Below are 14928 nucleotides of genomic sequence, written 5' to 3'. Positions count from 1 at the left end.
ACTTTAGGTGCACCAACTGCCTCATTAGCATACGGATTAAAATAGTGATCTCTCAGAAACCACATAATGGACAGAAATAATCTAAGTATTTCTGAAAGCAGATTATAAAGTTTGGGGGTAGGTGGTGGATTCTCTGGACCCCCGGCGCGTGCACATTGTATTATGTCTGATATATGGAGCCGTATAACGTACGCAGCAACAAGTGACCCGGCATGAAGCGCTGTTGCCATAGGCGTGTAAACATGAATAATACAGCGGCTCCATCACTAGGAGGATGACAGGATAAACATGACACGTCAGCTCACCCTGTGCACCGCATTCCTCTGACTGAGGTGGGGCGGCGGGGGGAGAGGAGACACCTAGTCAGGTACCATAGGATACAATACAGAAACCAGAATATCAATAGTATTTCAGCCAGTACTGGTTTCACCCAGCTTTCCCAGGTTCCTGAATGACACACATTCCAAATGTAGGGGATGTAGTAATTCATAATTAGTTTCTAATGGAGGAAAGTTTGGTCACAACCCTTATGGAACTTATAATGGTGGCCATATTTGTTGTCTCCCATCTTTCTCAGTCTCCTGAATGGCAAATCACCCATCTGATTCAGAAACGTGGAACAATTCACAATAGATTTTCTGTGTTAGAGATCGGGAAGGCTCAATATTTTCCAATAATGGTGTCCATATTGGTTGTTTCCCATTTTTCCCACTCTCCTGAACGGCACACCTCTCCTTACATTCCATCATATACAGTAGATGTAAGGAATGTAAAGATTCAGTGTTAGGTGGATATCCTATGCCAGAGATGGAAAAGCTGGGTCACAGCACTTATGGGAAATACATTGCTTGTTTCCCGTCTTAACCAAATTTCGCTGAGTATTCCACAATATATTTGTAACCATGAGGCAGATTTCCTATGCTAGGGACTAGAAAAGTTGGGTTACAATCCCTGGGAAAGTTGGGTCACAAACCTTCCAAAGCCCCTTAATAACTAATTTAGCAATTTATTCACCTGAGCGTTACAAGACAGATAACCTCTTCAAGACACCGGGAAAGCTGGGTGACAGCAATTATAAAATCTGTAAGATGACCCTACAGCCTGACACCCAGCTTTCCAAGAAAGTGATATCACTAAGAACATCTGAATGCAATTTAGCGAGATGACTGCTCTGCTCCGTATGTGTTTGCATCACTACCTGAGGGACAGACACATTGGCAACCCATCCCTGCCGTGTAATGCGAGGAAGTCCGTGAGGAATTCCACTCCGGATACTGAGAGCTGTGGAAATCAGGGATGACGTCTGCTACCTGTACACTGCATCACCCCGGCCCTCATTCCTGGCACGTGAATCATGGAGACAAACACAGCAGCATCCAGTCTGTTATTTTACATTTTGGATGTTCTTTACCCCTTACGAAAATATAGAGGAGATATCACGGGTCCCTCGATTCCAACTACCTCTCCACCAGCCAACGGAATGGGTCTGCACTATGTCCTAGTTACTGTAGCCATATATAGAACCACAGAGATGTAGCAGAGCCGAGATTGCTGTGAGCACAATGGACTCCTACAGGTAGCAAAGGGTCATATTTTACAATGCCAAAAGAGGTTGGGGTGAGGGTGGAGGGGTCAAAGATTTCCGGCCTATCAGTCATCATGTTGTTATACTCCCAAAGAACCCCTTTCCACAGTACACATCTATGCGGTCTATACGGTTAGTAGCTGCAGGACTGTGAAAAATGCATTTATATATTCCAGGATTGTAGCTTCTCCCACATCACTGGGCTTGTGTCCTCACACTGCTGTGCTCTTAGCTCTCTGCATTTATCAACCTCAAAGAGTGAAAAGATTTAGTTCTGGAACAGAGGACACCCTGTTATAAACTGCTCCTGGGAGGGAATGTAAAACAATGTGATTTTGGGACCCTTTACATGCTATCTTTTAAATTATCTAAACTGGGGCTTGCACTTTGCTACCAAAATGTCTCTGATATAACGATTTAATCTCTGCGGGCTTCTATAGAAATGCAGTGTCGGACTGGCCCACCAGAGAATCTGAGGATCCTCCGGTGGGCCCAGGCACCAACCCAAAACTGGACCCCAGAGGGCCAAGACAGCCCAATTTGGAAGCTTCCAGGGTCTGTTACTTAGGGTTAGGGGGTGTACCCCCAGAATTTTTATGACAATAAAAAAAATAATCAATGGACTAAAATTCCTAAAAATTGCTGGAAATTTTGTGATAATTGCCGACTAGGCCACCCCCCACCCCTGTGTAATCCTGCATATGACCTAAACCAGTGTCAGTGTAGGGAAGACTATTGTATCATCTGTGGGGATCTGTGAGTTTCGTTCCTAGTTTCTATCCTGTGCCTCTGCTATAGGTGACAGCGGTGACATATGGAAAGGAGAAATGTGAGAAAATCCTCTGTTATCTGTGGTGAAACTGCTGTGTGTGTACAGGTCTCATCCCAACCTGGACATTGCACCGAGGACAAGCTCCTATCTACCAGGCCGTGCCGTCTGTGTGATAACAGTCACACATGAGTGTTCAATAACCATTCCCCATAACCTCCGCGCCCCGGGGAAGCCATTGCACACTAGAGATATGACTTGTGCGGTCATGATCTGCCAGGAATGTTTAGGAACAATCCATGGCCTTCCAGGGATTAGTATAACATCAGCTAATTATATATTCATGAGCTGCAGGGAGCTCCGCCTACCCATGCTGATCATCAGCTTTCTCCCTACTGATGTGCATAGGGAGCAGCTGTCAATCAGCAGTCACAAAGCAGAATAGGGATCTGTTCACATCAGCACCGGAGTCACCGATGACCTCATTGAAGTTTTTAATGTTTTCATGTGTATTTCTCGTGTGTTTTTGCATGTGAACCCGTGACCTGCATGTATTGTCCTCTGGAGTGTCATTGTCCCTGTCTCTGCTCAGGGTCAGCGCGTTCTTATTAATCGGAGGGTTGGTGGCAATTGGTTTGAAGGGCGAGTAGAAGGCTGCGGGAGACTTGGCCTGTTCCCTGCAAGTTATGTGCAGGTTACAGATGGTCTTGTACGGGCCAGGAAGGTGGACGCCATAAACCAGCGAGCACCTGATACTAACACTATAGAGCAGGTTAGTACTAACAATATGTCACCTCATTTACACCTATATAACAGGTAATGCTGATTTTTTTTTTCTGCAAAATAATCAAATAGCAGAACTTGAGCAGAACATTGCTGGATCTGTACTTCATGTTACCCCCTTATTCATCTCTGTTCTGTCTACTGACTATAACCTACATGCTCCCCTCTATCTGTCCTGGGCTCTTCTCCATATCTCCTGTCTCCTGTAGTTGTTCTTGCTCTACACCTTTTTCAATTTGCTCTGCCTCTTTACTCATCTCTATGTGCTCCACATGTTATATCCCTTTACTCCTCTCTTCTCTACATGCTTTCCATTCTGTATACCTTACTCCTTTACTCTCCCTTACACGCTCTGTCCCTTTACCTCTCCCTCACATGCTCTGTCCCTTTACCTCTCCCTTACACGCTCTGTCCCTTTACCTCTCCCTCACATGCTCTGTCCCTTTACCTCTCCCTTACACGCTCTGTCCCTTTACCTCTCCCTTACACGCTCTGTCCCTTTACCTCTCTCTTACACGCTCTGTCCCTTTACCTCTCCCTTACACGCTCTGTCCCTTTACCTCTCCCTCACACGCTCTGTCCGTTTACCTCTCCCTTACACGCTCTGTCCCTTTACCTCTCCCTTACACGCTCTGTCCCTTTACCTCTCCCTTACACGCTCTGTCCCTTTACCTCTCTCTTACACGCTCTGTCCCTTTACCTCTCCCTTACACGCTCTGTCCCTTTACCTCTCCCTTACACGCTCTGTCCCTTTACCTCTCTCTTACACGCTCTGTCCCTTTACCGCTCTCTTACACGCTCTGTCCCTTTACCTCTCCCTCATGCGCTCTGTCCCTTTACCTCTCCCTTACACGCTCTGTCCCTTTACCTCTCTCTTACACGCTCTGTCCCTTTACCTCTCCCTTACACGCTCTGTCCCTTTACCTCTCCCTTACACGCTCTGTCCCTTTACCTCTCTCTTACACGCTCTGTCCCTTTACCTCTCCCTTACACGCTCTGTCCCTTTACCTCTCCCTTACACGCTCTGTCCCTTTACCTCTCTCTTACACGCTCTGTCCCTTTACCTCTCTCTTACACGCTCTGTCCCTTTACCTCTCTCTTACACGCTCTGTCCCTTTACCTCTCTCTTACACGCTCTGTCCCTTTACCTCTCCCTTGCATGCTCTGTCCCTTTACCTCTCCCTTACACGCTCTGTCCCTTTACCTCTCTCTTACACGCTCTGTCCCTTTACCTCTCTCTTACACGCTCTGTCCCTTTACCTCTCTCTTACACGCTCTGTCCCTTTACCTCTCTCTTACACGCTCTGTCCCTTTACCTCTCTCTTACACGCTCTGTCCCTTTACCTCTCTCTTACACGCTCTGTCCCTTTACCTCTCCCTTGCATGCTCTGTCCCTTTACCTCTCCCTTACACGCTCTGTCCCTTTACCTCTCCCTTACATGCTCTGTCCCTTTACCTCTCCCTTACACGTTACACGCTCTGTCCCTTTACCTCTCCCTTACACACTCTGTCCCTTTACCTCTCCCTTACACGTTACACGCTCTGTCCATTTACCCCTCCCTTACACGCTCTGTCCCTTTACCTCTCCCTTACACGCTTTGTCTCTTTATATCCACCTTATACGCTCTGTCCCTTTACCTCTCCCTTACACGCTCTGTCCCTTTATATCCACCTTATACGCTCTGTTCCTTTATATCCACCTTACACGCTCTGTCCCTTTGTCTCTCCCTTCCATGCTCTGTCCCTTTGTCTCTCCCTTACATGCTCTGTCCCTTTGTCTCTCCCTTACATGCTCTGTCCCTTTGTCTCTCCCTTACATGCTCTGTCCCTTTGCCTCTCCCTTACACGCTCTGTCCCTTTGCCTCTCCCTTACACGCTCTGTCCCTTTGCCTCTCCCTTACACGCTCTGTCCCTTTACCTCTCCCTTACAAGTTACACGCTCTGTCCCTTTACCTCTCCCTTACAAGTTACACGCTCTGTCCCTTTACCTCTCCCTTACAAGTTACACGCTCTGTCCCTTTACCTCTCCCTTACACGCTCTGTCCCTTTACCTCTCCCTTACACGTTACACGCTCTGTCCTTATACCTCTCCCTTACATGCTCTGTCCCTTTACCTCTCCCTTACACACTTTGTCTCTTTATATCCACCTTATACACTCTGTCCCTTTGCCGCTCCCTTACACGCTCTGTCCCTTTACCTCTCCCTTACACACTTTGTCTCTTTATATCCACCTTATACGCTCTGTCCCTTTGCCTCTCCCTTACACGCTCTGTCCCTTTACCTCTCCCTTACACGCTCGGTCCCTTTATATCCACCTTATACGCTCTGTCCCTTTACCTCTCCCTTACACGCTCTGTCCCTTTACCTCTCCCTTACACGCTCTGTCCCTTAACCTCTCCCTTACACGCTCTGTCCCTTAATCTCTCCCTTAAACGCTCTGTCCCTTAACCTCTCCCTTAAACGCTCTGTCCCTTAACCTCTCCCTTAAACGCTCTGTCCCTTAAACTCTCCCTTACACGCTCTGTCCCTTTGTCTCTCCCTTCCATGCTCTGTCCCTTTGTCTCTCCCTTACACGCTCTGTCCCTTTACCTCTCCCTTACAAGTTACACGCTCTGTCCCTTTACCTCTCCCTTACACACTCTGTCCCTTTACCTCTCCCTTACACGTTACACGCTCTGTCCTTATACCTCTCCCTTACACGCTCTGTCCCTTTACCTCTCCCTTACACACTTTGTCTCTTTATATCCACCTTATACACTCTGTCCCTTTGCCTCTCCCTTACACGCTCTGTCCCTTTACCTCTCCCTTACACACTTTGTCTCTTTATATCCACCTTATACGCTCTGTCCCTTTGCCTCTCCCTTACACGCTCTGTCCCTTTACCTCTCCCTTACACGCTCGGTCCCTTTATATCCACCTTATACGCTCTGTCCCTTTATATCCACCTTACACGCTCTGTCCCTTTACCTCTCCCTTACACGCTCTGTCCCTTTACCTCTCCCTTACACGCTATGTCCCTTAACCTCTCCCTTACACGCTCTGTCCCTTAACCTCTCCCTTACACGCTCTGTCCCTTAACCTCTCCCTTCCATGCTCTGTCCCTTTGTCTCTCCCTTCCATGCTCTGTCCCTTTGTCTCTCCCTTCCATGCTCTGTCCCTTTGTCTCTCCCTTCCATACTCTGTCCCTTTGTCTCTCCCTTACACGCTATGTCCCTTTACCTCTCTCTTACAAGTTACACGCTCTGTCCCTTTACCTCTCCCTTACAAGTTACACGCTCTGTCCCTTTACCTCTCCCTTACAAGTTACACGCTCTGTCCCTTTACCTCTCCCTTTACCTCTCCCTTACACACTCTGTCCCTTTACCTCTCCCTTACAAGTTACACGCTCTGTCCCTTTACCTCTCCCTTACACACTCTGTCCCTTTACCTCTCCCTTACACGTTACACGCTCTGTCCTTATACCTCTCCCTTACTTACTTTGTCCCTTTACCTCTCCCTTACACGTTACACGCTCTGTCCTTATACCTCTCCCTTACACACTCTGTCCCTTTACCTCTCCCTTACACACTTTGTCTCTTTATATCCACCTTGTACGCTCTGTCCCTTTACCTCTCCCTTACACGCTCTGTCCCTTAACCTCTCCCTTACACGCTCTGTCCCTTAACCTCTCCCTTACACGCTCTGTCCCTTAACCTCTCCCTTACACGCTCTGTCCTTTTGTATCTCCCTTCCATGCTCTGTCCCTTTGTCTCTCCCTTCCATGCACTGTCCCTTTGTCTCTCCCTTCCATGCTCTGTCCCTTTGTCTCTCCCTTACACGCTCTGTCCCTTTACCTCTCCCTTACAAGTGACACGCTCTGTCCCTTTACCTCTCCCTTACAAGTTACACGCTGTCCCTTTACCTCTCCCTTACACACTCTGTCCCTTTACCTCTCCCTTACACGTTAAACGCTCTGTCCTTATACCTCTCCCTTACACACTTTGTCTCTTTACCTCTCCCTTACACGCTCGGTCCCTTTATATCCACCTTATACGCTCTGTCCCTTTATATCCACCTTACACGCTCTGTCCCTTAACCTCTCCCTTACACGCTCTGTCCCTTAACCTCTCCCTTACACGCTCTGTCCCTTAACCTCTCCCTTACACGCTCTGTCCCTTAACCTCTCCCTTACACGCTCTGTCCCTTAACCTCTCCCTTACACGCTCTGTCCCTATGTCTCTCCCTTACACGCTCTGTCCCTTTGTCTCTCCCTTCCATGCTCTGTCCCTTTGTCTCTACCTTACACGCTCTGTCCCTTTACCTCTCCCTTACACGCTCTGTCCCTTTACCTCTCCCTTACAAGTTACACGCTCTGTCCCTTTACCTCTCCCTTACAAATTACATGCTCTGTCCCTTTACCTCTCCCTTACACACTCTGTCCCTTTACCTCTCCCTTACACGTTACACGCTCTGTCCATTTACCTCTCCCTTACACACTCTGTCCCTTTACCTCTCCCTTACACGTTACACGCTCTGTCCATTTACCTCTCCCTTACACGCTCTGTCCCTTTACCTCTCCCTTACACGCTCTGTCTCTTTGTCTCTCCCTTACATGCTCTGTCCCTTTGTCTCTCCCTTACATGCTCTGTCCCTTTGTCTCTCCCTTACATGCTCTGTCCCTTTACCTCTCCCTTACACGCTCTGTCCCTTTACCTCTCCCTTACATGCTCTGTCCCTTTACCTCTCTCTTACACGCTCTGTCTCTTTACCTCTCCCTCACACGCTCTGTCCCTTTACCTCTCCCTTACACGCTCTGTCCCTTAACCTCTCCCTTACACGCTCTGTCCCTTAACCTCTCCCTTACACGCTCTGTCCCTATGTCTCTCCCTTACACGCTCTGTCCCTTTGTCTCTCCCTTCCATGCTCTGTCCCTTTGTCTCTCCCTTACACGCTCTGTCCCTTTACCTCTCCTTTATATGCTCTGTCCCTTTGCCTCTCCCTTACAAGTTACACGCTCTGTCCCTTTACCTCTCCCTTACAAGTTACACGCTCTGTCCCTTTACCTCTCCCTTACAAATTACATGCTCTGCCCCTTTACCTCTCCCTTACACGCTCTGTCCCTTTACCTCTCCCTTACATGCTCTGTCCCTTTACCTCTCCCTTACACGTTACACGCTCTGTCCCTTTACCTCTCCCTTACACACTCTGTCCCTTTACCTCTCCCTTACACGTTACACGCTCTGTCTATTTACCTCTCCCTTACACGCTCTGTCCCTTTACCTCTCCCTTACATGCTCTGTCCCTTTACCTCTCCCTTACACGTTACACGCTCTGTCCCTTTACCTCTCCCTTACACGTTACACGCTCTGTCTATTTACCTCTCCCTTACACGCTCTGTCCCTTTACCTCTCCCTTACACGCTTTGTCTCTTTATATCCACCTTATACGCTCTGTCCCTTTACCTCTCCCTTACACGCTCTGTCCCTTTATATCCACCTTATACGCTCTGTTCCTTTATATCCACCTTACACGCTCTGTTCCTTTATATCCACCTTACACGCTCTGTCCCTTTGTCTCTCCCTTCCATGCTCTGTCCCTTTGTCTCTCCCTTACATGCTCTGTCCCTTTGTCTCTCCCTTACATGCTCTGTCCCTTTGCCTCTCCCTTACACGCTCTGTCCCTTTGCCTCTCCCTTACACGCTCTGTCCCTTTGCCTCTCCTTTACACGCTCTGTCCCTTTACCTCTCCCTTACAAGTTACACGCTCTGTCCCTTTACCTCTCCCTTACAAGTTACACGCTCTGTCCCTTTACCTCTCCCTTACAAGTTACACGCTCTGTCCCTTTACCTCTCCCTTACACACTCTGTCCCTTTACCTCTCCCTTACACGTTACACGCTCTGTCCTTATACCTCTCCCTTACACGCTCTGTCCCTTTACCTCTCCCTTACACACTTTGTCTCTTTATATCCACCTTATACACTCTGTCCCTTTGCCTCTCCCTTACACGCTCTGTCCCTTTACCTCTCCCTTACACACTTTGTCTCTTTATATCCACCTTATACGCTCTGTCCCTTTGCCTCTCCCTTACACGCTCTGTCCCTTAACCTCTCCCTTACACGCTCTGTCCCTTAACCTCTCCCTTACACGCTCTGTCCCTTAACCTCTCCCTTAAACGCTCTGTCCCTTAACCTCTCCCTTACACGCTCTGTGCCTTAAACTCTCCTTAAACGCTCTGTCCCTTTGTCTCTCCCTTCCATGCTCTGTCCCTTTGTCTCTCCCTTCCATGCTCTGTCCCTTTGTCTCTCCCTTCCATGCTCTGTCCCTTTGTCTCTCCCTTCCATGCTCTGTCCCTTTGTCTCTCCCTTCCATGCTCTGTCCCTTTGTCTCTCCCTTACACGCTCTGTCCCTTTACCTCTCCCTTACAAGTTACACGCTCTGTCCCTTTACCTCTCCCTTACAAGTTACACACTCTGTCCCTTTACCTCTCCCTTACACACTCTGTCCCTTTACCTCTCCCTTACAAGTTACACGCTCTGTCCCTTTACCTCTCCCTTACACACTCTGTCCCTTTACCTCTCCCTTATACACTCTGTCCCTTTACCTCTCCCTTACACGTTACACGCTCTGTCCTTATACCTCTCCCTTACACACTCTGTCCCTTTACCTCTCCTTTACACGCTCTGTCCCTTTACCTCTCCCTTACACACTTTGTCTCTTTATATCCACCTTGTACGCTCTGTCCCTTTACCTCTCCCTTACAAGTTACACACTCTGTCCCTTTACCTCTCCCTTACACACTCTGTCCCTTTAGCTCTCCCTTACAAGTTACACGCTCTGTCCCTTTACCTCTCCCTTACACACTCTGTCCCTTTACCTCTCCCTTACACACTCTGTCCCTTTACCTCTCCCTTACACGTTACACGCTCTGTCCTTATACCTCTCCCTTACACACTCTGTCCCTTTACCTCTCCCTTACACGCTCGGTCCCTTTATATCCACCTTGTACGCTCTGTCCCTTAACCTCTCCCTTACACGCTCTGTCCCTTAACCTCTCCCTTACACGCTCTGTCCCTTAACCTCTCCCTTACACGCTCTGTCCCTTAACCTCTCCCTTACACGCTCTGTCCCTTAACCTCTCCCTTACACGCTCTGTCCCTATGTCTCTCCCTTACACGCTCTGTCCCTATGTCTCTCCCTTACACACTCTGTCCCTTTGTCTCTCCCTTCCATGCTCTGTCCCTTTGTCTCTCCCTTACACGCTCTGTCCCTTTACCTCTCCTTTATATGCTCTGTCCCTTTGCCTCTCCCTTACACGCTCTGTCCCTTTACCTCTCCCTTACAAGTTACACGCTCTGTCCCTTTACCTCTCCCTTACAAGTTACACGCTCTGTCCCTTTACCTCTCCCTTACAAATTACATGCTCTGTCCCTTTACCTCTCCCTTACACACTCTGTCCCTTTACCTCTCCCTTACACGTTACACGCTCTGTCCATTTACCTCTCCCTTACACGCTCTGTCCCTTTACCTCTCCCTTACACACTTTGTCTCTTTATATCCACCTTGTACGCTCTTTCCCTTTACCTCTCCCTTACACGCTCTGTCCCTTAACCTCTCCCTTACACGCTCTGTCCCTTTGTCTCTCCCTTACATGCTCTGTCCCTTTGTCTCTCCCTTACATGCTCTGTCCCTTTGTCTCTCCCTTACATGCTCTGTCCCTTTACCTCTCCCTTACACGCTCTGTCCCTTTACCTCTCCCTTACATGCTCTGTCCCTTTACCTCTCTCTTACACGCTCTGTCCCTTTACCTCTCCCTCACACGCTCTGTCCCTTTACCTCTCCCTTACACGCTCTGTCCCTTAACCTCTCCCTTACACGCTCTGTCCCTTAACCTCTCCCTTACACGCTCTGTCCCTTAACCTCTCCCTTACACGCTCTGTCCCTTTGTCTCTCCCTTCCATGCTCTGTCCCTTTGTCTCTCCCTTACACGCTCTGTCCCTTTACCTCTCCTTTATATGCTCTGTCCCTTTGCCTCTCCCTTACACGCTCTGTCCCTTTACCTCTCCCTTACAAGTTACACGCTCTGTCCCTTTACCTCTCCCTTACAAATTACATGCTCTGTCTCTTTACCTCTCCCTTACACACTCTGTCCCTTTACCTCTCCCTTACACGTTACAAGCTCTGTCCATTTACCTCTCCCTTACACACTTTGTCTCTTTATATCCACCTTGTACGCTCTGTCCCTTTACCTCTCCCTTACACGCTCTGTCCCTTAACCTCTCCCTTACACGCTCTGTCCCTTTACCTCTCCCTTACACGCTCTGTCCCTTTACCTCTCCCTTACACACTTTGTCTCTTTATATCCACCTTATACGCTCTGTCCCTTTGCCTCTCCCTTACACGCTCTGTCCCTTTACCTCTCCCTTACACGCTCTGTCCCTTTACCTCTCCCTTACACACTTTGTCTCTTTATATCCACCTTATACGCTCTGTCCCTTTGCCTCTCCCTTACACGCTCTGTCCCTTTACCTCTCCCTTACACACTCTGTCCCTTTACCTCTCCCTTACACGCTCTGTCCCTTTGTCTCTCCCTTACATGCTCTGTCCCTTTGTCTCTCCCTTACATGCTCTGTCCCTTTACCTCTCCCTTACACGCTCTGTCCCTTTACCTCTCCCTTACACGCTCTGTCCCTTTACCTCTCCCTCACACGCTCTGTCCCTTTACCTCTCCCTCACACGCTCTGTCCCTTTACCTCTCCCTCACACGCTCTGTCCCTTTACCTCTCCCTCACACGCTCTGTCCCTTTACCTCTCCCTCACACGCTCTGTCCCTTTACCTCTCCCTTACATGCTCTGTCCCTTTGTCTCTCCTTTACACGCTCTGTCCCTTTACCTCTCCCTTACACGCTCTGTCCCTTTACCTCTCCCTTACACGCTCTGTCCCTTTACCTCTCCCTTACATGCTCTGTCCCTTTACCTCTCCCTTACATGCTCTGTCCCTTTACCTCTCCCTTACACGCTCTGTCCCTTTACCTCTCCCTTACATGCTCTGTCCCTTTACCTCTCCCTTACACGCTCTGTCCCTTTACCTCTCCCTTACACTCTCTGTCCCTTTACCTCTCCCTTACACGCTCTGTCCCGTTACCTGGGGATTTCTTGTGTTTTATCTGGTCTTTACTTCCATTTTGTTGTCACATTTAACCTAAGCCCTAAACATTCACTATATTTGCAGGTTTCTTCTCCTCTAACACTGAAAGAAAGACCATATACTGTGAAGGCCCCTTCCTCCAACCGGCTTCAGGATCTGCAGGGGACCTTGTAAGTTCTACGGGGAATTGAGTGTCACTATAGCAGATACGGAGGCTGGAGGCCCCATGGGTCCTTGTGTCTGGGGAGACCCAATAAGGAGAGTAAGACCAGTGCATTTGGCTTCTGGTTCATTAGTTCTTCTTTCTTCCAGGTATCGAGTATTATTTAATTACTTCCCAAAAGACACAGACGAGCTGCAGCTGAACGCCGGGGATGTGGTGACGGTCACCCAACAGTGTGAAGACGGGTGGTTTGTAGGTAAGTAGCCTGAGACCAGAGGCTATAAGATGTGGCATCTCTGTTGCATTGTCCATGTCATCCCTCTCTGTATCTCACAGGCGCTTGCTGGAGGACACAAAAGTTTGGAACCTTCCCTGGAAATTTTGTTGCCCCGTATGAAACCGCATAGACGATATTGATGAACTATACCTGCAGGATGGTAACGATGACCACACAATGGACAGAACCTGATCACGACCAGGAGAATGAACCCGATTGTCCTATCACTGTTAGCATCGATCCATCATCACATCTGGTTTATCCCACGTTTCCTGATCTACTTGTTCCTATAATCTTTTACTTATAACATGTGATATGTAAATAACACAGTATGTTATCTCCTACCTGTCTTCATTCCCTCCCTGGACCAGTTTATCATAGGGTGTCCTCTGTTCCGGATCCGAACCTGTTGGTCAGAATGAAGAGTATTGACATTACACATACAATCCAGTTATTTGAATGGTCGCTGTGTAATTCTCCATTTCCCCTGTGGTGGGGCTGCAGGGAAACTGAATATTTTGTATATCCTAAAGGTATTACGTTGCTTTCCTAATGGTCAGCCATTCTCTGCTGCCAGAGCTGGATCTAACATCGAGATCTGGTAGCTCAGCACACTTCTCTGTGTAGTGCCTGAGCCAGGGGTTCCCAAGTGTAAATCTATCTGCCATCTAAAAACACCTGGTATTACCTGATCTCCGCAGAAGAGATATGTGCTAAGTAACTATACTCTATACATCATATGTGTCACAGTATACACGTGCAGCTGTCCTTTTGTAACATATCTGTATTCCCTTTGCTGGTTTTTAGGAAAGTAATGTGACTTCAGTGGGTGCTCGGCATAAATATAGACATCTGACATGAGAAGGAAGTGAAGGGCTCAGGAGGTTAGGAGAAAAATTTCTGCAGCAGATGAGGAATTTGCACCAGACATAAGAAGTCTTGGATCTGTGTCTTCTCAAACGCCTGGAAAAGTCATAGAATTTGTCCAAATACAGGACGGAGCAAAGGAATCTGGGAACTAGGGCAGAGAAGAGGTTAATTATTATGGAATTATAATGGGAAGGCGGCGCGTGTAATTTTTCTTTATGTGACCTGTGAACGAGACAAACAACACAACACGTAGATAGAAGCCGTGACCTGGGTTATAGGAGGTCATAGATGCACTAAAATTCCCAGCTTAGACAAGAAGTGAAAGGCTTCTACCTGCAACCACCATTAGGGGGCACTTTATAGGTTTAGTTCAAAATATACATTGTAGAACGGACTTACTATTGAAATGGTGGCCAAAGGGTCATGACATTAATGAGAGAGAGAGCTGCAGTACCATTTATAACATTATACAATGAGTAAAACTCCCTGCCGTGACAATTGGTCCATTTTTTTTGTAATAAAACCCATTATACAATGTATGGCGCTGTCCCTCTTCTGGATTACTGCTGTCTCCTCAATCAGCTGATAAGTGGGAGTATTTCCCCACATGATAAGGAATTTATTATGTTTTAAGACTAGGGTCCCTATATTAAAATTCCAAAAACACCACAAAATTAACCAAAGATCTGAAGATATTTTCTGAAGCTGATTTTATAGCAATAGGTTGACTAATGCTGGTAATTCGCTTAGACATCCTGATCTCTCTCTAGTTAGACAGAGAGCGCTCCTGGTGTTAGAGAGAACTGTGCATCCCTACAGTTACAGCTGCACAGTTCTCCCTATACTTCCCTGCACTTATCCTAAATTATGTTTAGCTTCTTGCAAGGAATGGAAAAAAAGCGCAATAAAGAGCAGTCTGCAAGAGGGTGTCATGAGAGTGAGCAGTCTGGGTGTGAGAGGGGTGGTCTGTCTATAATCTGTGCCTTCCTATTACAGGGACAGCCCAAGAGCCTAGAGGAGTAACCTATTTTGCTTACAGATTTTACCGATTTCTTTCCCTAAAAAATCACATATTTTGAACCCTAAACAGAATATATATTCTGTTTTAGAAGAAGTTTATCATAGGTTCAGAGCAATGGAAATCAGACTTCAAGTGGTCAGCCTGAGCCGCAATACCACACATAACCCATTAAATAGAGTGGCGCTATTGCACATTAATTGTAATGTCATAAATCACTACCTGACATGTTCCCTACGTCTGTATTACACTGTACGTCTCATGGTTACTGACTTCTCCTTCCCACGTCTCTGCCTGTGGCTCGTCCTCACATTGTCTGTGTACGGCTACTCTCCCT

At 47.8% G+C, this 14928-nt stretch overlaps 1 protein-coding gene and 1 long non-coding RNA gene across 8 annotated transcripts in view; one reads left to right on the top strand and one right to left on the bottom strand.

Annotated features, from left to right (window-relative positions):
- Positions 1 to 13047, top strand: part of SORBS3 (sorbin and SH3 domain containing 3) — a 35457-nt gene extending 22410 nt beyond the window's left edge. For 5 of the 6 annotated variants that reach the window (XM_072149335.1, XM_072149334.1, XM_072149333.1 and 2 more), the window contains exons 13-16: positions 2947 to 3126; positions 12348 to 12433; positions 12576 to 12682; positions 12763 to 13047. In XM_072149335.1, the coding sequence (XP_072005436.1) occupies positions 2947 to 3126; positions 12348 to 12433; positions 12576 to 12682; positions 12763 to 12833 (444 nt within the window). In that variant the 3' untranslated portion in view covers positions 12834 to 13047. The remainder of the gene's footprint in view (positions 1 to 2946; positions 3127 to 12347; positions 12434 to 12575; positions 12683 to 12762) is intronic. The other variant, XM_072149336.1, reaches the window with a different exon arrangement.
- The window catches only part of LOC140128011 (uncharacterized), a 36538-nt gene that overhangs the window by 11237 nt on the left and 10373 nt on the right, over positions 1 to 14928 (bottom strand). Inside the window, exons 1-2 of one of the 2 annotated variants that reach the window (XR_011855096.1) lie at positions 14814 to 14910; positions 13049 to 13109 (exon numbers count right to left, since the gene is read on the bottom strand). This is a non-coding gene — a long non-coding RNA (uncharacterized lncRNA). Of the gene's footprint in view, positions 1 to 13048; positions 13110 to 14813; positions 14911 to 14928 lie in introns of those variants that run through there. The other variant, XR_011855095.1, reaches the window with a different exon arrangement.

This window comes from Engystomops pustulosus, chromosome 4 (genome assembly GCF_040894005.1).
Source record: "Engystomops pustulosus chromosome 4, aEngPut4.maternal, whole genome shotgun sequence".
Classification (NCBI taxonomy): Eukaryota; Metazoa; Chordata; class Amphibia; order Anura; family Leptodactylidae; genus Engystomops; species Engystomops pustulosus.
This window is presented reverse-complemented; position numbering and strand designations above follow the sequence as displayed.